At 39.6% G+C, this 25,353-nt stretch overlaps 1 protein-coding gene across 3 annotated transcripts in view; it reads left to right on the top strand.

Moving 5' to 3' along the window:
- Positions 1 to 233: 233 nt before the first annotated feature.
- The window catches only part of WT1 (WT1 transcription factor), a gene marked incomplete at both ends in the record, with an annotated part of 50,400 nt that continues 25,280 nt past the window's right edge, over positions 234 to 25,353 (top strand). For all 3 annotated transcript variants that reach the window (XM_081312572.1, XM_081312571.1, XM_081312570.1), the window contains 3 exons: positions 234 to 636; positions 9,098 to 9,220; positions 11,208 to 11,310. In XM_081312572.1, coding sequence (XP_081168698.1) covers positions 234 to 636; positions 9,098 to 9,220; positions 11,208 to 11,310 — 629 coding nt within the window. The remainder of the gene's footprint in view (positions 637 to 9,097; positions 9,221 to 11,207; positions 11,311 to 25,353) is intronic.

The following is a 25,353-nucleotide window of genomic DNA, read 5'->3' as shown; positions in this document are numbered from 1 at the left end:
CGCTCTTGCCGGCGGCGGCGGGGCTGGAGCCCGCGCCTTGCCTCCCCGCCGCCGAGCCGGCCTCCCCGAAAGGGCTGAGCCCGGCCGCCTGGTGCCTCCAGCCGGACCCCAGCCGGGCTCAGAGCGCCTGGAACAAGTGCGGCGGCGGCGGCGGCGGCGGCGGGGGTGCCGGCGGCGGGGGGAGCCGCGAGTGGTTCCCGGCCCCGCGGCGGAAAGTCTGCGCGGGCGAGCAGATGGGCTCCGACGTCCGCGACCTCAACGCGCTGTTGCCGCCTTCGGTGCCTCCCCTGCCGGGCAACGGGACTTGCTCCATGCCGGTGAGCAGCGCCGCGCAGTGGGCTCCGGTGCTGGACTTCCCGCCGGCGGCCTCCTACGGCTCGCTGGCCCCGCCGCCCTCGGCCTTCATCAAGCAGGAGCCCAGCTGGAGCTCCGGCGAGCCTCACGAGGAGCAGTGCCTGAGCGCCTTCACCGTCCACTTCTCCGGCCAGTTCACCGGCACGGCCGGCGCCTGCCGCTACGGCCCCTTCGCGCCGCCCCCGCCGCCCAGCCAAGCGCCCGCCGCCCAGGCGCGGATGTTCCCCAACGGCCCTTACCTGCCCAACTGCCTCGAGAGCCAGCAAGCCATCCGCAACCAAGGTAAGCCGAGGGGAAGGGGGGGGGAGCCCGCGCTTTTTTTTGGGGGGAAGGACCCGCCGCTCTTACCTAGCCAGGGGGTCCCCCTCGCTTTCACGGCCCCGCCGGCAGAAGGGATAGGGAGGCGTTCAACGAGCCCTTCCTGGGACGGGGGGCGGGGGGAGTGCAAGCGATCCCTGGCTAGCTCCCGAGCCTGAATTGTGACAAGCCTCGGGGGTGGGGGGTGGGTGGGGGTGGTAAACCTGATCTTGAGCTTCTTTATAATATTTAATCCACAAAGTAACCAACGCTTATTAAAGGGGGACAACTTTCCAAGGCGGGCAAATTGGTTTAACACCGTGGTAATGAACAACTCGTAACCACGATAGCGTGGACATATGCTAGGATGGCTGTTAATAAAGGATGCAAAGGACTGCAACCCTCTTAGGCTAGGAATCAATCACTGGTCCTAAATATCCGTGTAGAAAATCTAGTTGGAGTTAAAAGTTTTTCAGTGCATGTGCATAGGGCTGTTAGGGTGTAAAATTAGCACATCTAATTAGCACAGAGTACTGGGTGGGTAAATCAACTTATCGGTTTGAATAGGCTGCAGCTAAATGCTTCAGTGTTGGTCTTGGACTCAGCGGGTGTAGTAGATGAACGTACTTCACGCGCCTGGAAAGGAAACCTGTGATTAAAATGTAAATTTGTCAGAATGCCCTATTAAACTTAATAAACTTAGGTTCCAAATAAATTTATTCGGAGATGTGCCATTAATTTACAATTTGTTATAGGTTCCGATTGAATAGATATATACATTTAACAAATTCTGTGCTGATTACTTTATACATACAGTATATCTGACACACACACACAAACACACACACACAAAACAAAACCAGATATTTATGGATTAAAGGGCTTGTGGGTTTGTTGCTTCTAATCATAACTCTGAAGTCTTCCCATGAAAGTCCTGATAAAGCTATTTGGAAAAAGAGGGTTAAGGACTGAAAGAGCTTTTGTGTTGATGCAAACCATATTTGTCCCAATGAGTGGAATTTGGGGGCATGGATTTACTTTATGCTCTCTTCTATATGGCTACACCCTTCTGTAATATTACGCTTACCGGGTTTTCAAGCACTGAATGAATCATACAATCGCTCCACCTTCTCCTTTTGTAGTGGTATATATTTACTTAGGAGTGAAATCCAGCCAAGCTTCAGGAAAAGAAACTCTTAACATTTGCAATTCTGAATTAAGTCGGACTTGTTTCGTTCCAGGATTAAGATCAGGAATGTGCACATGCAAAAGTACATTATCTTCCAACAAGGGTATCAACAAGTCTAAACCCAAATTAGCAATCTGGTTATTCTCACTTATCCAAGAAGAGAACCTATTGAGTTACATGCCCCAAATTTCTGCATAAAAGTGCATGGGACTGTAAACTCAGTGGGTTGTTATTACAACTTTAATGTGCTTGGCATTTACCTTTAATAATTGTTTCACATATGGCTTTCCTGTTAGTTTCTCTTTACTTCCTAATGTCTTTATGAATTGTACTTGGTATTTTCTTGCAGACATTATTGCTTTAAGCAAGCAGATACTGCAGTTTGTTTACACCTGGACTGAAGACACAAAAAAGCGTTCTTTATGAATCTAACACTTCATTTAGTTAATGTCACTGCAACCAACTTTGAAATGATTTCTTTCAACCAGGATTAAAGAATTGATTCCTGTGGAGATATTTTTTTTTAAAGTTATGGTGTATCGATATAGCAAATAGTGTTAAATGGATATTGATGGGGGTGGGGAAGATAAATTATGACCTAATATGGCTTTTAATGCAGCAAATGTACAGTGAAGGAATACAGTCAGGATTATTATGTTAGCTCATCTCTATATTTTAGGAAGCTAAAACTGCGCAGAGGGAATTATATGGACAGGAAGAAGGGGAAATTGTTCCCTGGATTATCATTTGTTTAACCCACAGAAATTGCAAAAATCACACACCAATTTAGTTTTCTGAAATACTGTAATTTGGCTCCCTAATCTTATTGAAATCAGTGAGAGCTATGGTGAAATCAGAGAATGGATGCCATTCATTCATCTCAGCAAACCTATGCTGGGTTTATACCTGAGACTACACTACTACACTTTCAGAATTCATTTATATTTTTCAATAAACCGAAATTCTACGGATTTGACACTTAGCATCACCATGCCTTAAGCAAGTATGTGTAGAAACATATATGTTTCTTAGGCTGTAAAGGAAAATTGCACCCAAAAAGTACACAGTACTCAAACTACATTCCTAGAGTAGAGTACCTTATTGAAGAAATGACCATTGCTGGATAAAGGTATGATGAAATATTTTGCTTATTCCTACAAAATGGAAACAACTTGATCAAGCAAGTCTTGTCCTAAAACATTAGTTTTTTTCCTAGATATTTTATGAAAGAAGAAAAGAATATTTTTGTGAAATTCATGGAACCACAAAATAACTGATCTCAACAAAAAATCTTAAAAATTAAAAACAAAGGACAAATTTTTTGATGGGCTTGTGCAATAGAATTACAATACCATTACATTGTAATTCTAGGCAATAGCTTACTTCTGCAGATGTATACACAGTATTATTAGGCAGAAAACAGTTAATGGTGAATTTCATAATTATTTGCATTTAGTTTTGTAGTTAAACCCGTTGCAGAAGTAGTGCTTTGGAAGGGTGTGTAATTGTGAACAGTTCAGAGTAATAGAGAGAATATTTTTAATAGCACATTTATTTTTATTATTCTTAATGCTGCACTTTAATATTCTTTATATGATTTTCAATTCTTTAAAAAGTTTTTATTAAACTTTAATGATTCTACTTTTATTGCATCTAAAATAGTAAAAAGGTCAGTGTTTTTCCAATACATTGACCTGTCTTACTCAGCAAGATGTTAAGTTGTGAAGGCAATTTCTTGTACTCTTTCAGAATTTCATTTCATTCCATTCCCTAAATTTCTGTTCTCTTCTTGATCCCATTGATCAAGTATATGCATGCATACCATTTGGTTAATGGTATTATTTTTTTAATCAACACCACATTGATTAAATTGGAATTCTGGAATGTAGGTACGGACCCAGCTTATATTTGAAACAATGAAACATCTTTATTCCAGGTGATAAGGATGCTGAATAAAATTGCATGTGTTTTTATAGGACAAGAGAAGAGATCCCACTTCAATGAAATCAGTAAAACTATTAAAAATCTAAATTGCAGTTGAAAGATTTTTGATATCATTAACTACCATCTAACTGAGTTTAATATAACGGAGCCTCAAGAATTTTTTCTTATAATATTCATAAGATTTTGTGTGTGTGTGTGTGTGTGTGTGTGTGTGTGTAAAACACTCCTCAGTTCTTTCAAAAGTATATGCATGCATGTATGTACACTTAGAAAGGACTGATTTTTTGAAAATCTCCCATTTGCATATACGAATGGCTACCTACATATGCAAAGTTTTCGAAACTTTTTTTGTGTAACTGCATTTCTTGATTGTTCTAGTGAGGGAGAAAGTAGCAAAAAACAAAAAACAAAAACCTCGGGAAAGAGGTTTCTCATCTGCAGCCTTTGGCAGTTATGCCCAAAGTAGAACTTTAATCAGAAGATTTAGAGATTTAGATATATTTGATGCTATGTATGCTGGTGTCATTTAAGAGCTGGGACTTAATTTGATTTTACATTTGAAAACGTAGTCTTCCATTCTTACTCCAAAAGTGTTCTTGATTTTAAAAGAATGGGCTGAGGAATCTGGACTGCTGATCTTTTCAGCTCCTGTTGTGTGACAGGTCTAGCCAAACACAATTGGTTTAGAGTTCCGAAAAAGCGAGGAAAGAATTGTTTTTTAATTGCCACTTCGGAAGTGTGAGAAGCAAGTATAATTTTAAAAGTCGTGAAAAATGCTCTGTTGCTGCAAAGCAAAAACGGGGAAAGAAGAGGGGGGGGAGGAGAGGGAAAATACCGGGCACCACATCCAGCACACAAACACAAAAATTTGTGATAAAAAGAAAAAAAAGAGATATAATTTGGGGACGTTGGTAAGTTTGAGTAATGAACGTAACGTTCTCTGCTCTGAGTCTACCAAGGCTGGACGGCGGGGGTTTCTTTTCACCGTGGGAAAGAAGTTGCCTCGGCGTTTTTGCCAAGTCTTCTCCGGGAGAAGGCATTCTTCTGCTTTGAACTTTTTGCCAGGCCGCCTGCCCCCTTCTCCGTCACCTCCCTCTCCCTCCCCGCCACGCAGCTGGGTCCCCCTAAACAATTGCACCCCTTCAGAAGAGTAACCTTCTTCGCCAGATGTCCACGTTGCAATTATTTTCAGCACATTTTAATCAGCTCGGCCTCTGATAAAGCCCTAATTAAAAGAGACCTCGCTATCAAGGGGGCTGGCTCAGAACTCCAACCTCCTTATCGCATTCTTGAAGTTTTGGGTCATGCAACGCCGGGAAATGTGGCCAAAACACCAGTCTGCTCCGGGCAGCGTTTTGAAGGCCACCGAACTGCTGGGCGAAGGGAATTCCGGATCTAGAGCTTTCAGGGCTTGGAGGAGCTTTGGAGAGCCAAGGGGAGGAGGGAAGCCCTCGGCTTTGTGTGTGATGCGCTAAGATAAGGCAGTTCGGGAGCAGCTGATGCCTGGAAGCGCAGGGGTTGGGCATCGGCCTGTCATCACTGTTCCTCGGCCGAATAGACAAGGGACGCTTAAGCACCAGAACACGCCAGGCGCATGCGGCAGCTTTGAAGGCTCAGGCCGCGCCAGCTCCTAGTTGCCTGCCAAATGCACGGCGCGACGGCGGGTGGGAGGAAAAGAGTGGGGGGCGGGGGGGGGGCGGGGGGAGAAACGACAATTTACTGGGCAAGGTGTTTCTACCACCCCTCACCCCCCTTTACCTTCAGGTCAATGCACTGGGATCTCCACTCTTGATCCCACGGATTTCTTGCATTTGGTTAATGGTATTATTTTTTAATCAACACCACATTGATTAAAAAGTACAGAGAAGAGCAACAAAGATGATTGGGGGACTGGAGGCTAAAACATATAGGGAACGGTTGCTGTAATTGGGTATGTGTAGTTTAATGAAGAGAAGGGTGAGGGGTGACATGATAGCAGTGTTCCAATATCTCAGGGGCTGCCACAAAGAAGAGGGAGCCAAGCTATTCTCCAAAGCACCTGAAAGCAGGACAAGAAGCAACGGATGGAAACTAGTCAAGGAGAGAAGCAACCTAGAACTAAGGAGAAACTTCCTGACAGTTAGAACAATTAACCAGTGGAACAACCTGCCTCCAGAAGTGGTGAATGCTCCAACACTGGAAGTTTTTAAGAAGAGACTGGACAGCCATCTGTCTGAAATGGTATAGGGTTTCCTGCCTTAGCAGGGGGTTGGACTAGATGACCTCCAAGGTCCCTTCCAACTTATTATTATTATTATTATAAATTGGACTGGGAAAGCAGAAAAGCCTGAATATTTCAAAAGCCGTTTAAGACTTTTTTTCTCCCCCCTGCGGCACGCCAAAATAAAGTAGTCCATTCGCCCACCCCCCTCTCTCTTTTTTTTTGAACGGACCTGTTATGACTTGAAGCCCGTTTCCTGCCAGGCTTTTGGAAAGTTTTGAGTTACAGCAGCCCCATGTGCACACGTTCAAGAATGAGTCCCCTTCGGCACAGTGGTTCGGGTTTTGTAGTAAAGGAGGTGATTTTAGAGAGGAGAAGGTTGATTGACCCCCACTTTCTTGACAGCAGGGTCCCCTGAACTCGACAGGACTTCAGAACAGACAGACTGAAATAAAACTGTTTTCCCCAAAAGAAGTCAGGATAAATAAACTTAAGATCAGGGGTGTTGACTTGAAAACTGAATGGTGAGGTATCTCTTTAAAAGAGTGAAAAGTGCTGATAAAAGCGGGATCCCTCAGAAGCGCCTTAAAACCGCTGGTATTCTAGGGAGCAATGAAGCTGCCGCAGTCGGACATACCATAGGTGTCATCCCAAAGTTTTGGACCAGGCTTGCATGACTCTGTAAACGCCATAAGCTCCAGAGTCCAGGAACCTTTGGAAGAATTAATAGTTATGATCCAAGCAACTTACCTGCGAAATAAATCCATTGAAACAGGCAGACTTCTATATTCAATTTCCTTCCTTTTAGAAATATCTATAGATTTGCTGTTAGATTCACTTCCCTGTGTTGAAATTCATCTGGAGAGGCCCAGACTTGGGGAAAGCTGATGTAGGCAAAAAAAATAAATGGTTTATAGATTTCAGACAATGGAATTGAGCAGGCTTTACTTTTCAAGAAGAGGCAGGAGGAGCACGTTAAATTTGAAACGTCGCCAGTACTTCTCAATAAATAAAGACCTTTAGGAAAAAGTGAGCTTCTGAATTGAGAAGGACCATAGCTTACTTCTCCGAGCCCACGTCTGGCAACTATCGTCCCATGCAAAAACTGAGAACTAGATTACAAAAACAGAATAAAACGAAGATCGAAACGTTTCTATTCCTGCTGTCTATCCCCGTTAAAAGACTGCGCGGGTTTTTCCCCCCCCCCCACACAAGTTTTGGTTCCTCGAGAAAAGTCAAAAGTAAAAAATTTGCGTCCCCAAGGTGACAATACTACGCGCAAGGCTGGTCCGCCTAACATATTAGCAAGAGTAAATGGGGGGACGGTTGAACCGAAACGGCCGCTTGATGAATGAGGGGCGCAAGTTTGCGTCGTCTTTTAGCAAAGTCTTTCTCAAGTTTTGAGTAGCTGGTGAACTATATGGCATCTCGTGGGCATTCAGTGACGCATTTTTATGCGAGTGATCCGCAATCCCTCTTCCCCTCCTCCTCCAATTTCTCCCCCGTTTCTTCAGTTTTGTCGCGACCCTTTTTCTAAGAACGTAAACGGCTTTTTCCGACAGCCGAGGGTTCGTCCGGAAAAGCAGGTTGTATGTAGGGTAACTGCAGAAAAGGCATTTGCCTTTTTTTTCCTCTCCAGCAAAGCCTACGATTTATTGCTCCTCTTATTATCGACTTGTATTCTGAATGTGCAAACCTCTTCTGCAAAGAGCAGCGAGTTTAAAAGAAATTGCGGGATTCTAACTCAACGTTCCGGAAGCGAAGTTCCCAAAAAGTGATTGTTTACTTTAAATAAGCGTTTGCTGCGGTATTGGGAAAGCAAGGGAAGAAAGATTTCATAGCGACGCTACGCCAAACATTTCACGGTCTTAGGGCAAATGCTGATGCGCGGAGAAGTCTTAAAGATAATATTACTTTGTAATTACTTTTTAGCCGAAGTTGTTTAACTGGCTCCACGTAATTAATGAAAGTTGGTGTCTAAACGCCTGATTTACGATTCGGTCTCACCCTGAGGTCACAATAGGCGATTTTTTTCCCATCTGAATTCGCTCCTTTCTTTTTCTTTTTAAAATAAGCTGTTTATTATTTGAGCGAGTAATTTTCGGCTAAAGTAGGAGGTTATTTTTCATTTAATGGGCTGCCATTTTTATTGCAGGCTCTTCAGAAAGTTAACCTTACAAAACAAGTGAGAAGCCAGCGAGAACGAGATTAAAGGGCAACTTGTAACATGTGGAATGGGCAGACAAGTTTATTCAGCAGATCAGGACTTTTTCTTATACTGTATACCGGGGACTATTAATGAAAACTTTGCTTACTGCGGGAAACGGCCGACACGGGCTTTTAGAAGATAGCCAAACCCCCGTGTGGATTTCAAAACAGGGAATATCCTTTGAGACTTGTTGCCATAACTGTTGCTGGAGCCAAAAGTTTTAAACACTGGAATCAACATCTAATAGGCACCGGATCCAGTAGTTTTCTGCAGCTTTTATCACTCTATCAAAAGAATGCAGGGACACAAAACCCAATCCCATGCTTGAGTAAAACTTTTATTGGGACCAATCAGAAAGTCAGAAAATGGTGTAGACGTTTCCGACTTCCCCAGAATTTTTCACTGTTGGATGAAGAGTTTTGAAGAACTGGAAAACTTGCATACCTTTTCCCTACCCTTCTGGGCTGGTGTAATTTATTTATTACACTTTAGATTTATTTATTTAGGCTTACATGCCTTTTGACTTCACCGCTGATTTGTTTGAAGACACGTGGCCTTGTTCTCTGCTTTGAATGGGCATCTAAAATCAACTTTTTATCTTTTTAATGGGCAGCAGCCCTTTTTTGCTGAGTTCAGAGGTAAAATTAGGAGGCACTGTGGGAAAACAAGCCCGCGCCCTCGATTCAATGAGAACCCTGCCATCCACATTGGGTGATTCTGAGTTGATGGATTTGGCCCTCTCTTTGGCAGAAAGAAGCCATCTGCTGCTGTGCAGAGTAGAGGCTTCCTATTTCTGACAACTTCTCGCCTCCTGCCTGTCTAGAGGGAGGTTCTTGCGGGAAGAAAGTTCAAGGACAGGCAATTCAGCCCCTGATTCCAACCAACCCTGTTGTTCTCTTGGCAGGTTACGGCACAGTGGCGTTTGATGGAGCTCCAAGTTACGGCCATACTCCCTCTCACCCTGGGGCACAGTTTACAAACCACTCCTTCAAGCATGAGGACCCCATGGGCCAGCAGACGCCTTTAGGTAACGGTAGCGGAAAACATCTGGGCGAGGAACCGAGGAACTGATCGCGGTGGGAGAGGGGGAAGTTGTTTGCTACACACACAGACACACAGACACACAGACACACACACACACACACAGAGAGAGAGAGAGAGAGAGAGAGAGAGAGAGAGAGAGAGAGAGAGAGAGAGAGAGAGAGAGAGACAGAGAGAGAGAGAGAGACAGAGAGAGAGAGAGAGAGAGAGTGTTTAATATAGGGGCCTTGCCTGTACTAACAATTGAGAGGATTTGTCGTCCGGTTCATCCTAACGGCAAAGAGCAGTTGGATAATTGGGAAGCTGGGGACTGACTGGACCGGATGTCAACAAAAGTGTAAGAATTACAAGAGGCTTTGAAACCTCTGTGGGAATGTCCACGGAGATTCTCAGTCATCCAGGTCATAATTATCCCAAAGGTGCTTTTTCCACGAGGCAACTGGACTTTCTTGTTTTTCTTTGAAGACGTTTTGCTTTTTACCCAAGAAGAAGCTTCTTGGATGAAAAGCTTCTTGGATGAGATGTAAAAAAAAAAAGTCCAGTTGCTTTGTGAAAAAGCACCTTTGGGATAACTCTGTGGGAATATTGTAACACTGTTTTACTCCTCCGTGAGCCAGTAGTAACTTCACTGGCACAGAAGAGACCTTCCACCAGCATAAACCAAATTGTCAATCTTTGGAATTATGTCAGTAATTCTTCATCAGCAGATTAATCCTATTTTCCTCAATATGATTCCCTCCAAGGTTTCTATTTGGCCTTTTAGCTTCCAGAATTTCTAGTCAGTATTGACAAAGATTGGCTGAAAATAGCAAGAGTAGTTGTTCAATATATTTGGAGGACATCAGAATGGGGAAGGAAGACTGGATTAAATTAAGCCAGTTGCAACCTAGCTCTTGTCTATCCAGAATCCATTGTATTCCAAACTTGATAACACATTTACCTGATAGTAATCTTTTATGTCCCTCTGGTTACCACTGTGTGAATCTACTTAAGATTGAGCTCAGCAAGTAGTACATTTCAATGAAGTCAATGACTATCTGCAAAAAGTCTTTTGGGTTTCTAAATTCTAGATCTAGAAAACTCAAAATTATGTTGGAATCTTGTTGGTTCTGACATTGCTACTTTATTGTTATAATTATATTTATTATTCAGCCTTTCTACTGTAAGGCACAAAAATAATCTTATTTTCATGTTACTGCTAAATTATTTGGGCACAGATCTCAAGATTAAGCACCAGTTTTCAGTATTAACAAAAGCAAATGGGACTTCAAAGGTAGCACACACACTCATTTAAATGGGTTTTCTGGTTTGCAGGGTGCTTTGAACCCTGGGCTAACTATACTGGGCATGGCAGTGTTCACATAGCATACCAGGTAAAACATGGTAATTTTTTATTCAGTGTGTTGTGGAAACCCAGCCATGGGGAATGATGCATTTGCTATGCTTGGTGCTCAGGATTTCTTCCAAAGGAAAAACTGCATTGAGGCAGCTTTATAAAATTGGTTACCAATATCACTGCGCCCATATTAAAAACAGGAAAAATATAAATTTATTTTAGAGAAAATAAAAAATAAATGAATTACAATCTGAAACAAGGCTGACTCATCAGACAGCTCTTGGATCACTTTTACATTTTGTTAAACTTTTTATTATCCCCACAAATGAATGCTACGACTGAAATAAAGATTGGATAATCTGGCGAGTGGTCCTTGCTCCAGTTGATGACTATTGCAGTTTGAGAGTGACTAAGACGGGTAGGCAACCTTGGCTCTTTTATGACTCATGGACTTCAACTCCCAGAATTCTTGAGCCAGCATGGCTGGCTCAGGAATTCTGGGAGTTGAAGTCCACGAGTCATAAAAGAGCCAAGGTTGCCTACCCTTGGACTAAGAGAACACTGCCTTTCCAACCCAACATGTGACATTAATGAGTCATGTTGCGAGATTGTGAATTTCTTATGGTTTTATCTGCAGGTGACCAACAATATTCCATGCCTCCCCCAGTGTACGGCTGCCACACTCCCACAGACAGTTGCTCCAGCAGCCAGGCTCTTCTGCTGAGGAACCCTTACAACAGGTGCGAATCTTTACTCTACCCTCCACCCTCTTTTGCCTCCTGAAGCTTGGCAAATCAGCTTTTGAGATGGGCTGTAATGTTTCACTGAAGCAAAGAGCTCCTCCTCTTCTAATACGACAAAGAGGACCCAGATTGTTGGGGGCAATTAAGGTGACTTTGTAATAATGCCGCTTGGGGGGTGTGTGAAAGCCCTAATAAGCAGGCATATACATAGAATGAAGGCTACTGCTAAGCTTGTAAGCTGCCCTGAGTCTTCGGAGAAGGGCGGGATATAAATGGAATTTTTTAAAAAAAGAGCTTACCATGTCACCACCCCTAGTTTTCTCTGGAAGGAAAGATAATTAACACTGGGGAGGGAGAATTATGATATAACTGGCTTATTAAAGATGAAAACGTGTGGACAAAAATTGACAGACAACAGTGGAGTCTTTTTTGTGCCTCCAGGTTGTCCTGACTTATAGCCAAAGATTATTTTTGAAGGGATGATCCCATCGGACTAGTAGAGGAAAACAAAACAACAACAACAAAAAAAGACATGTAGCAACTAAACAAAAATAGGACTTGGATTTTTTTTCTCTGAGTAATTACCAGTTGCAATGTAGGCAAGGAATGATGGGCTTTAGAGTCTCAATCCTTGCAGGGCACCAGGCTGGAAAAGTTCAGTGCAAACTTTACTCTCATCATGAACTTTACTCTCTTCCGTGTCAACTTTTATCATTAACACAGGCTGAAAATCTGCACGATATTTCTTTAAAACTTTCCCAGTAGGATGACTGCCAAAAATTGATGAGGTTGGGGTGGTTTTTTTTTTGCCATTCTGCTTGATCCTTCTTTTCAGACCTGCTCTTGTCCTCTGGTAGAAACATGTGACTTTTCAAAAGAGAGAATGACTTTTTTTCCAGGGCATTCACTCTGAAGTGTTTGCAATATATCATTCTGGTACGCATTGAAATGAATGAGACTAATCTGGTTTAAGGGAAAAAGTACTGGTGATGGAAGTGTGATAGAAAGTTACAGAACACATTCAACTGCTAATTAGCAAGCTGTAGGACTGACAATTTAGTTCCCTAATTTTTCTTCATTCTAGCCAGTGACAAAAGCCCATCTCCTGAAACATGGGAGGAAGGATATGGGTATTGGGTATGATCCTTTCCATTAATACAGAAGGACAGAAAGAAACAGAGGTACTTAAAAGTGTTTAAAGGCATCTCTGAGGAGAAAAGTGCCCCAGAATTCTTGAGTTTTAAAATTAATCAAGATAAATGGCCTCTTGCTGCAGTTCTCACCAACTGTGAGAAAAGAGAACATTACTATTTTAAGTTTGTAGGTTGTTGCTACTTCAGAATGCACCATTCATTCTTCTTTCCTCTCTTGGATTTTGCTTAGCACATTCTTGAAACCTTCCTTTCAGAGTTTATATCTGAGAGATGTGGGGTGCATCTACTCTCACATAGCATTCTGGGTCTTTAAGGTGAATCTTAAAGAGAGCGATGGCAACTGTGGCTAAGAATATGATTGAGATGACAAATAGAAGAATTACTTGTCTGCCTACCAAATCGGAGCTATCAAGCAGTTAGCTTCTATCCATCCTTAATGAGCTTTAAGGTTTGATCGTCATACATTTTTAAAAATCAGCACATCCTTGGTGCCAGCAGCCCTTGCTGTTTTGTTGGATAAGACCATGGAGCCGGACCTGTGGGGAGGAAGGGGGAGAGCACCTTTTCATTTATTTTGAGCTTGCTTACCAGCCAGAACTAAAGTCTCCTCTTTCCCTTCCCTTTCCCCCTCCTATTCTTCAACTTTTGGTGAACTTGGAACAATCTTACATCTCAGAAACTGCTGAGAAATATTATGCACGTAACAAAAGGGAGCTCTGCAAAGAGGAACTATAAAACATTCTCCCTCACTTCAGGCAGACCCTCCATAGGAACGGGGACTGTACTTCCCAGAATTCTTAGTCAGTACAGAAGTTATAGCTGTAGCACATTGGTGCATCCTAGGCTGGAGAGCTGCAATAGAGCTTAATTGTACTGTAGAGCAGGGGTCTGTGGACTAGTACTGGGCCACGGCGTGCTAGCCACCGGTCTGCACAAAAAAGCAAAGCCCCATCCACGGGACGCAGGCAGCACACAAAACCACACTCCCTCTGGTCCATGGAAAAACCTCTCTCCACTGAACCAGTCCCTGGTGCCCAAAAGGTTGAGGATCTCTGCTGTAGTGGAATATGCCTGGCTGTGTAGTTGGATTGATTAATGGATAGAAAAATGTCAGCATCTCTCCTCCTGTTCTCAAAACCTACTCTTGCTGTATTAGAGAACTGCAATGATGTCAAGTGTCAGAAATTAGTTAATCAATTAGTCTTATTCATATGGAGAAATCGGGGAATAACAGAACAGTGCAAGACAATTTTTTTCAGGCAAAAAGAGTGAGGTGTGTGTAAATCCAGACTTAACAATGTATCTGTTAGATTTATAATGGGTATTTTAATGACCCGTATCAAAATTCTTACTACCTTTAGACCAAACATGATCAGTTTCAAAAGCACTGCAAGCTTTTAAGTTCTTTAAAACCTTTAGTCAGGAAAGTTGTTACAAATCAGAGATGATGGGGAAAGAGGATGAGAGTCCAAAAAATTAGATCCAGAACTTTCTATCTTATCAGAAGTAAGTTTAAATTTCATGACCCGAAATGCTGAGTGCACAAAGCTGAATCTTAAAATCAGGTCAAAGGGAGGCAATTCCCTGTTCTGTTATAATCAAGGCCAAGCAGGCACGAGCACAGAGCACCTGAGATGTAAATGACTGTTTAGGAATTTGCAGGCAGATCCAAGGCCACACTGAGCTTTGCTTCATTAAGCTCAATGAACAACAGCTGAGCTGTGGAGTATCAGTGGTCAGCTGTGGAACAGAATAGTATCCCTAACATCTACAGCCTGGTGCTAAAAAGCAACAAATAGACTGGAAAAAGATGTTGTTTAGGCAAAGATCTGGCCTTGTCAGATTCCACCTTTCCCAAAATGGCATCCTTCAGATGCATTTCAATTGTTACGATTCCTAATCACCATGGCCATGTGAACTGAGAATTATGGGAGCTGTGTCTCCTAGAGCAGGAAGCCTCTGCTCTGGTGCCTGGCTGAGGAATTCTGGGAGTTGAAGTCCACAAGTCATAAAAAGGCCACGTTTGAAGACCCCTGGTTTAAAATAACCTTTTACTTACATGAACCTCATTTGTCCAAGCAATTGCTAACGATTTCTCTTATTTTAATAAATGTTGGCTCATTTGTAGATATATCTACACAAAAATTACTTTTTCTTAGCAGCTAATTTTGCAAACTTTCTTCTCCAATCATAACTGAAAACTTTTTATGTATTCACTCATTCTAAAGCAGGGGTGTCAAACTGACGGCCCATGGGCCGGATGCGTCACGTGGAAGCCATGCCCATCCCATTGCCGGCAATGGCAAAACAGTCCCGATACGTTGTGCGATGTCACATGACGTTACAAGTTTGACATGTCTGCTCTAAAGTATTTATATCCTCACTTTCACTATAAAGTTTTAGGTGGTCACTGCAGTTACATATTTACTTTTTTATTCTATATATTGTTGCAGTCTGTATTAGTTTTTATTTCTATTTGTAATCTTTAAAACATCATTTAAAACAGCCAACAGTTACAAATTACAGATAGCATATCTGAAGAGAGAGAAAGAGAAAGTCCCAATCTGAGATTTCTGATAAATCTGAATTATATATCTTGTATAAATTTTGCAGTCTGGTCTCTGATTGGAACTCTTCAAATCTGTAGCTTTTAATCAGAACTCCAAAAAGCATTGATGTCTCAGAATCCTGATTGAATGAATGAGGAAAATTGTTATTTTTTCAATGTACAGACCTGAAATAACTGATTTTCCAGTAACTGCTGAAGCTCTGTAGTGCCTATGGACGTAATTTCATAATGTAGATTTTTAAAGATAATAATGGTATACTGAGATATAATAAAATTTGGCTTTATTTTTCTGAATGCTTATTGATTTAGATTCAAATAAAAAAACAGGATAATTTTTCAGTTTATACATATTACTACAAAGAACTCAATAAAATTGAATGTGCAAATAAAACTATATAGAACAGGGTGGTGAATTATATTGTAAAAATGCTCAAAATGCCATCAGTCATGGCAACTGGGCCAAAGTTCATTAAACTGTGATGTCTCTTTACTCATCCAAGTAACGTCCAAATGAAAAATTTAAGTTGGGCAGAGAGTCAGAGAGTCGTTGGAATGCACCAACTCTTGCCATAACCATTGCTGGGTTTTCTTCCCAAAATGTATTTATTGCAAATGTAAATGAAGGCTCAATCATCCAGGCCAAAAGCATCTGGTACTGTATCCCAGAGAAACCCCTGCAGTTGTTATGGCAAGAGTTGGTGCAATCCAGCAACCCTCTGATTCTCTGCCTAACTTAATTTTTTTCATTTTGACTGAAGAAATGACTTGAATGAATAACGAAAGAGCTCAGTTTAATGAACTTTGGTCTAGTTGCCATGGTTTAACCTTTTTGGGTGCTTTTGGCTTGAATGATTGAGTCTTCATTTACATTTATGCTCAAAATGCCTGTTTCTTCTCTTAATCTGTTCTAGCTCTGCCTAGAGATTCTGAACAAACAAAGTGGCAAAAGACAAAATTGCCATTCTAACCATCAGTTCCATATTTCTCAAAGCTATTAATATGTCTTTCACCTTGCCTTTCAGGAAGCAATATTGATCCATGCCTGACTACAAACTTTTCTATGAATTTTGTTATTCTCATTTATCCCTTTTATGGCATTCAGTTGCCAAATGCATTTATCTCTCTCTGATCACGCCACAACCTTCCTTAAATATCTACTCTTTCTAACGTATCTCTTCAAAAGGTATTTTGCTTCCTCACCGTTTTCTTGCAGTTATATCCCAATGTAGCTATATACTTATGATTCTCCTTGCTCATTTTTACCACTGGCAGAAGATAATGGGAACTTTGAAGATTCCACCTTCCTTTCTTGCTACTTTACATTTTTCAATATGAGAAACTCTTATAATATAAATTATTCCTTTATAGCTAATGTTAAAGGAACAAAAAATGATCTGTCAACGGTGAACAATTTTTTTAAAAAAACTACAACACAAAAGTAAAATCAAATGCAAAGTCTTGATTTTGGTGTCCATGAGCATGCAGAAAATATTGGAATTCAGCCAATAGTGTTGGATTTTCTAGATTCCATAAGATTGTATTGATAAAGACTATGCCAGCTGTAATTATTATTGAGCAGATGGGATTTGGTAGAAGTTATCTATGCCTTAGCTTGATTACATCATTATAATTGATTATTATTGTTCACTGAAAATCTGCGTTGATTGCTGACTGTTTATCAACCTTTAGGTTTATTTTTTTTATGGGATTACTCCATCACATAAATCTACATCCAAACCTTTCAGAAGAGGTCCTGTTTTTAGAACATGCTTTTAGATACATTAGAAAGGGCATTAAATGCTACTGGATTTTTTAAAAGTGGCAGTTCCCCTCTCCCTGCTGAAGCAGCACTTTTCCTTTTTATGCAATGCTATTATTGGATATTATACAAATTGGACAACGTATTTATTCTGTTGCACCTAAGTGTCTAACTAAGCATAAGCAATACAAAATAAACCACCTCAGATTGCTACCCTGCTTACTTCTGCTTCCATTTATCTATTGTTTTCTCCACATCAGTTTTCAGTTTGTATGATTTTTTGGAGATTAGGAATCTGTCGTCTCGTCAAACTCTGCATGTATTGGAATGAACTGAGGGATCATTCTTGCTTTTAGAATTTATTACATCAACAGAATGAAGAGGGGCTTTGTGGTATGGGGCAGGGGAATCAGACAGTATCAACTCAGAACTAAGGAGAAACTTCCTGACAGTTAGAACAATTAATCAGCGAGAAGGGCTTGCCTCCAGAAGTTGTGGGTTCTCCAACACTGGAGGTTTTTAAGAAGAGACTGGACAACTATTTGTTGAAATGGTATAGGGTGTCCTACTTGAGCAGGGGGTTGGACTAGAAGACTTCCAAGGTCCCTTTCAACTTTGTTATTCTATTATCTCTCATATCTACCTCAATTTCTCTTGTTAGGACTTTGTTTATAAGTTTTGATCATTCTTATTGTCCATGTCTGCATTTGTTTCTGTTTGTTTGAATCTTTCTTTAAAGTATGATGGCCAGAACAAGACACACAACATACTGTTGTAGAATTATTGCTGGACACAATAAAATTGTTACTTTCTGTAATTTGAAAAAGAGGCTTTAGTCAGCACAGCCTTTCTTGCAGGGACAAGAAGGCTTTATTTAAGTCTTTAAATTTCCCCCCCCGAATATCTTTAACTTTCCATGTATTATGTTCCTTAACCTCACTTGAAAAGCTTGTTTATTAAACTCATTAGAATCCAATTTTAAATAAAAATATCTAGGAATGAGATATATAAAACTGAAGCAACATTGGATAATTTCCTCTCTTTTTCCTCTGATCTTTGTCCCTGAAGACATCTGTTTGTTTTTTGTCTTTGAGTGTGGAATGAAAGTGTAGTAGAAGTACTATGGATAAATTGTTGGGATTGCCAAATATTATTATGAAATGAGACAGACCTTTTCCTGCTTGTTCTTTAAGAGTGGTGAACTCTGTTGTAAGTTCATTAATAATTCAAAACTTTTTTGCCTTGCTCAATGACCAAACATTTATATGCTTAAGATTGCTCTTTTAGACAAACATACTATCACTCATTAAAGTGATTAGAACTGAACCAGATGTAGCATCTCTTGTTACAGTGAGACTGCAGGAAAAAAAATTGAGCATGGTAACATATTTCTTATAAATATATATGTAAAAGAAAGAACAACACTGTTAATTAGTTGAATTGGTAAGATGGCTTGTGAAACCATAATTGAATTTGCACAATACAATATGCTTGACAGATTAATAAAAGTTTAGCGTGCTTAGTTGATTTATTAACCCAGGTAGATATGGGAGAAAGTCATCCATGTTGTGATATTTCAAAAATCTAGTCAGCTAAATACAGTCAATCTTCAAGAAAGTTAAACAAAGGTGCAGACCCAATACCCAGAAACTAAAATATATCTCTCAAACACTGATTGGTCACAACCCTTGAGTAATGCCTACTGTTGCTTCCTTGCCTAACGAGGAAGGGGTCCAATGAAACCCTGTCATTATTCTAGGCAACCATGGTTCTTTTATGTGGACTTCAACTCCCAGAATTCCTGAGCCAGCCATACTGGCTCAGGAATTCTGGGAGTTGAAGTCCACAAGTCACAAAAAAGCCAAGGTTGCCTACCCCTGTTCTAGCTCATACTGTATCAGACAGGATTGGAGGAAGTAGCTGGGGACTCTGCTTTTTTTAAAAATGGTAAATCTTTGCCTAACCTTCCAGATCCATGAAAATGGAAGTATGGCCTAGGTCAGGGGTAGGCAACCTCAGCTCTTTTATGACTCATGGACTTCAACTCCCAGAATTCCTGAGTTAGCATAGCTGACTCAGGAATTCTGGGAGTTGAAGTCCATGAGTCATAAAAGAGCCGAGTTGCCTATACCTGGCCTAGGTAGTGGCTCACTGAATTAAATGTAAAAACATAAGTCTTCATCTGTTGGGAATATGGCATTAGTGTACAATGGCCAGGCAGATGAAAGCAAAGCAACACTGGCTTTAAATATTCACTGGGCATACTCTATTCAAGTTACACTATGAACTTTTCTATATTATGCATTTTGATACAGTAAACATGTTTGAAAATGAAAATTTACTATGAGTCACACTTGCAAAGCCTTTAACAGTGGAGGAGTTGCAGCTCAGATTATAGCTCTTTCTGCACCAAGGTCAAAAACTCCTAGGCTGCAATACAGGCCAAAACAAACTTCTTTGTGATCTACTACTGGCTTCCTTTTAAGATATTTTCCCCCCTCAGTATTAATTTCCTTTTATTTCATTCCAGCTAACATTAATTCTGCCTGCACAAATGTTTTCCTCTTCCTTATTTTATTTCTAAAAAAAAATTAAGTAGTTAATCTCCAGTGATTTGGAAAATTCATTTCAAACCATTGCAATGATTTTGTTTTGAATTTAATTCTTTTGAATTTTGCTTTAAAGCAAATATTTGAAAAAAGGGTCATCGGTTCCAAGAATGTATTTTTCTGTACGGAGAGTTGTAAGACAATTTAAATTATATGTGAATAAATTACATAATACAGTTTTTAATCCCTCTGAGATCCTATCATAAATAACCTCATGCAGCTATTTTCTACTCCCTCATAAATTAAAAGGCATAGTAATCTGGATTTTTCAGATTTGTATTCCAGTTAATTTTTATTAATTGCAGTTGAAATATATATGGACTTCTATGCATGTTTATTCAAAAGTAAATCTACTGCTTTAGATTTATAATGGAAACTCATACTTATTTGAATTGAAGCTACCCCCAATGACTGTAATGGGATTTAGTCCCAGGAAATGTTATTTTTTTTTCTGTGTAGCAAAATACAGCAAATATTTTTTGCTGTTCTTCTAGACATGATGATTAGGAGATTAGTTGAGCAGATAAGATTCTGTCAATTTATCTTTAGAAGGTTTTCTTGATTTCCATTTTCATTACACATTATTACTTTTAGAATGGGAAGCAATCTCATTTTTCAAATGCAGAATTTGAACACTTATGTACTATTTGTGCCCCCAATTTACTGTGTAGCCATACTTCCTTGTTATGTGGATTAATTGGATAAATGAGAATTAATTTTGGTAATCATTTTGTGTTTAGCCTGATACTGAGAGAGGAGGATACAGTACTTTATGCTTTAAAAAGGAAGCAAAATCAATGGGTTTAAATGCCTATTTTAGTATTTTTCATTCAGTTAAATGGATTCAGAGATTGTAGCTTATAAGGTCTTGAGACCAATTTTTATGCTGGATTTATGATCTGTTTCGGATACTGTTCAAAAGGAGATTTGACCATGTAATGGCCTTGGAGTGTAGTCTGGCCATCTTGTCTAACTCAGTGAATGTACTATCCAGAGCTGAAAAGGCACAAATAAAATTACAGGGCTTCTGATAACAATTATGGGTTAAAAATTCTTAAACTGTACACTTATATTTAAAGTGGCTTTATATCCATCTCCAGAACAGGGTACTGTTTATTTAGACAGTTGAACCACCACAACCAGTGTCCCCCTTTTGCTAGATCAGGGGTGTCAAACTGCTGGCCCACAGGCCGGATGTGTCATGCTGAAACCACTCCCACCCCATTGTTGGCAATGGAAAAAAAGTCACAATATGTCACGACACGTCACGTGACAAGTTTGACACCCCTGTGCTAGAGGGAATTTATTGAACCTCAGTCAGTCTATTATATCACTTAAGCATTTAAATAATATTCATAATGATCATTCAAATATAAAGGTAAAGGTAAAGGTTCCCCCGCACATGCGTGCTAGTCGTTTCCGACTCTAGGGGCTGGTGCTCATCTTCGTTTCAAAGCCGAAGAGCCAGCGCTTGTCCGAGGACATCTCCGTGGTCATGTGGCCAGCATGACTAGACGCCAAAAGCGCACGGAACGCTGTTACCTTCCCACCGTAGTGGTCCCTATTTTTCTACTTGCATTTTTACGTGCTTTCGAACTGCTAGGTTGGCAGAAGCTGGGACAAGTAACAGGCGCTCACTCTGTTACGCGGCACTTGGGATTCGACCCGCCAAACTGCCAACCTTCTGATCGACAAGCTCAGCGTTCTAACCCACTGAGCCACCGCGTCCCTTGATTCAAATATAGCACATCTTAATTTAAGATAAATTTTGAGTAAGCAGATGTTTGGAATTCTATTACTCTTTTGAAAAAAGGACAAGCATTATCTGCATCTTTCAAAACTGCAATTGTTCCTGTTTTTTTTAAAAAAAAGATATTATTTTTTAAATCAAGTCTGCCCTTATAACAACAATAGCAACATTTTCTGTTCCTGAGAAAAAAAATAACACCACAGTCCTAATGAGGCAATGTATCAACAGTTGCACTATGGGCTATTTGCAGTAAATATATGGAATGTCTCCCTAAAAGTGGGATATAGATATAGAGACACGGAGTCTATACAATTTTTGTTTTGGTGAACTGGACATGCTTGGAGATTATTAAAATGCAGAAAATTTTGGTAGTACCATCAGTCATGATAGCTATACATTATCTCAAAAAATGGATTATGCCTCTGAACCCAGTGATCTCCAACCTTTGGGAGCTGGTGGGCCTATGTGGAATCTTGAAAATATATGTTGGCTTATCTCATTAGATGGCTGCTATGATACACCATTCACAAAAAACATCCATTTATTTTAAGACAGTTTGATGAGATTGTTCCCCAACAGCCTTTCCAACCTTTCAATGACACTTTCTGCCTTCTCGAAAACATAAAATGAGTTAATGAAAATATGGAAGTAGGCTGTACAGGGTTAAAAGCAAATTCTGAAAGTAGTAATGTATCAAAAAGGATGTTATAAATTCAGGTGCAAAATGTCACAAGCAGAAACACTCGCCTGCAACAGCATATACATAGAATCAGTGCTTTTTTTGTAAAAAAAAAAGGTGTTGGAACTCACACACGTCATACAACCCGCCTTGCTTACCCTACAAGGTTCCATCCAAAAAAGGTGCCGGAACTCCGTTCTGGGCATTCTATGACAAAAAAAAGCCCTGCATAGAATCATTGTTTCACATGCAAGTCTGCACGTTAGCATGTTTCATGACCACACTAAAGGAAACTTCCTTGAAAATTTTCTGAAATGCAGACAGATTCACACATTCATGCCATATTTCACATACAAACAAATGAATCAAGATTTCTGCCAGGTATGCACAATGGTGCATGAAACACAAATGTATGCAGCACTCCATATGCAGCACCTAAAGCACTTAGCTTCGAGGAGAGGACGCCAAGCAGCGATTCATAAATGTGACAGATGAATCACCTTCCTTTCTCCCTCTCTCTCTGTTGGCTTGCCTGATGTAACCTGAACATTCCAACAACTGTTTTTCTTTTAAGAGGTAAGTACTGATCTGATTTTGGCATCTTTCATAATATTTGGCCTTAGGTAAAGGTTACTAATTAAAATACAAACAATGAAGCCTCCTAACATAATACACAGTGGATTTTCATGAGAATGACAAGAGGCACGTTTGCAGAACTTCCAACAGGATACACTTAAGAAATATTTCGGACAAGACCCAAAATATTTGCGAACAATGTGAAGTCTGCAGTGTAAAGGAAAAGTTAAAATTAGTATACAACCTTTTGTTTTTCTAATGGCTTAGATTACATCTGTCACCAAATAGTTTCTCTGTGCTGAAATTCATACTGACAGATAATTTGCATTGATTGCATGGTGAACTGCATTTCTCAGCTTTTGAATGATTGAATGCTGGGAAACTTTATAGGTGTTGCCATTAATTCATAATATTAGAGAGCAGGAAGGTCTGAAGGAAACATCATCCAGAATGATGACAGAGGTAGCAATTCCCTCATGAGAAAAAGCTAAAACTGAATGTATGGTCATGGAGAATATTTAGGGCATTCCTTTCATAGAATACTAGAATCATATGTAAAACCTGGCTTAGCTCAATGTCTGAACCTGGCTATGGTCTTGGGTACTTTTCAGTTACTTTTGTGACTCAAGGAGCATCTAGCTAGGTGGTCTGAAAATGAACACTAGATGGGTATTGACTTTGATCCTACAGATATCTATGGTTTCTTTTTATACAGGCAGTCCTCAAGTTATAACATTAATTGAGCCTTGGCAATTACAGTTGTAAGTCATAATGTTGTAAGGTGGGTCACCAATGATCAGATCTGATTTTACAACCTTTTTTGTGGCAATCATTAAGTTAACTTGCTTGCTATGGAACATTTTTCGCCAAAAGCTGGAAGTAAATGCCAGTTAATGGCAAAATAGTTGTAAATCATGGTCACATGACTGTGGAGGCCCTGAAAATGGCTGTAAGTGTGGGTTGGTTGCCGAATGCCCAAGACACGATCATGTGACCATGGAACTTTGAAACTGGGTTGCCATTTCCTTTTGGGTACTCTCGTAACTTCGAATAGTCACTAATTGACTGCTTTTAAGTCAAAGACTATCTGCAGTGCAATTTATTACTGAATTGAAGTTTATTCGATTTTCTAATTTATTTGTTCCACTTCTCCATGCCCAATCTATATAAATACATAACAGTGTGCTTTAAGAAGATTACATCAAATTTGGTTTTCTATTACTATAAGTAAAAAGTTATCCCCCAGTAATGTTCAAGTTCTAGCTCTCTTCTCAGGCCCGGCAATTTTTGTGTCTTTTTGTTGATGACAAGATGAGTAAGTGTATGACTTGATGAAATAGCAAATTAAAAAAAAGAGATTTTGTGGAGGAGGCTCTAATAAATGAACTGTCAAATGAAATAAAATTAAAGGAAAATCTCCTGCTGTAAATGCAAGGTCTGGCATTTCTAATAAAAATCAAGACCCTTGAGGAATTAATTACATCAGCATTACAAGAAGAATGCATGGAATTGTAAAATGTGATGGCACAGACCAGCACGAGCTTCTGTTGCAAAAAGAAAACTGCAGGAGTATCTTAACAATTTCTGAGCTGATATGCAGGTCATTGTAGTCACATAATAGTAATTTGGACACTGTAATGAATAATAGTATGCTGAGGAAATGATAAATAGTATTACACATACCTTGCAATTTAAATCATCTAACTTTATTTTCTTCAGGTGTGTGTGTGTGTGTGTGTGTGTGTGTGTGTGTGTGTGTAAAAATATTTTGGCAAAATTTACACTCCAGATCGCTGTAGAGAAAATGATTTAAAACATATTTTGCTATCTTTTGCTTCTAATTCAGAAAACAAGGTAGATGAATTTACAATAAATGGATGATTCATATAAGTACGGTATGTTTTTTTAGGAAATATTGAACACATTAAAGTTTTTACAGAAAGATTTTGTCTCATAATTAAGAGCGTGATACAAACTAGTAGAGAGTATACATGCACACATACAGAAATGATATTCTTTTTTATCTAGACAGAGTATTTATTTAGAAGTTTGTAAATATGTTTAATTCACTTCTTAGCCAGCAAAACATTTTTTCTGGAAAAGGTCATGATATAAAGGGAGATTTTTCAAATGATAATTTGTCTTCTCCAATGTTTGTAAAGATGTGCTATGAGTATCTATCTGGGTAATTTGAGCATCTGCCTAAAATGTATTTGTGATTGAGGGACATATTCAGCTAGAGTTGTAGAAGAAGTCAGCCTTTTGAGAAAAAATGAAAAAGACAGAAAAAGAGAAGAATCTTAACTATTGTAATATGGAAAAAGTATTCAAGAAAAAGAAATCTAAATTCTTCTTGCTCCTCTTTGACTAGTACTAATAATTTTCTGATGATATTATATTATATTGTGTCAGATTAGCTAAATCAGATAATTACTTATGTAACACAGTTTTTGATGAATATTTTAACAATTTGTTCTTCCAAAACAAGGAATAATATTACATATTGAGAAACAATGAAACCAGTTATAGTTCTTACTTCTTGGGAGTAAAATTACAGAAATAATTTTACAGTTGTATTCAATTTAATAAAAGTAGAAAATATTAGAATATTTTATTTGGCCAAGTATGATTAGACATACAAGGAATTTGTCTCCAGTGCAGAAGCTCTGTCTACATGCAGAGCAACAGAGTAATCATCATCATAATAGGAGGAGATAGTAAAGATGATAAGAAGATGGTATTCTACCACCAACTGGGCTGCCCACGTGATAATGAAACACTTAATACAAATTCACAATCTTTCAGTAATGTAACTTACAAAGAGTTGTAAAAAGGTAGAATAATCTGTATATGGTCATAAACAAAATACTGGATTTAAACAGGGCTTCCACAAGTTACAGATATTTTAAACCAGGGTAGTATCTTTGGGTCTATCTATCATCTC

The sequence above is a fragment of the Vipera berus genome (assembly GCF_964194415.1).
Source record: "Vipera berus genome assembly, chromosome: 1".
Lineage (NCBI taxonomy): Eukaryota > Metazoa > Chordata > Lepidosauria > Squamata > Viperidae > Vipera > Vipera berus.
This window is presented reverse-complemented; position numbering and strand designations above follow the sequence as displayed.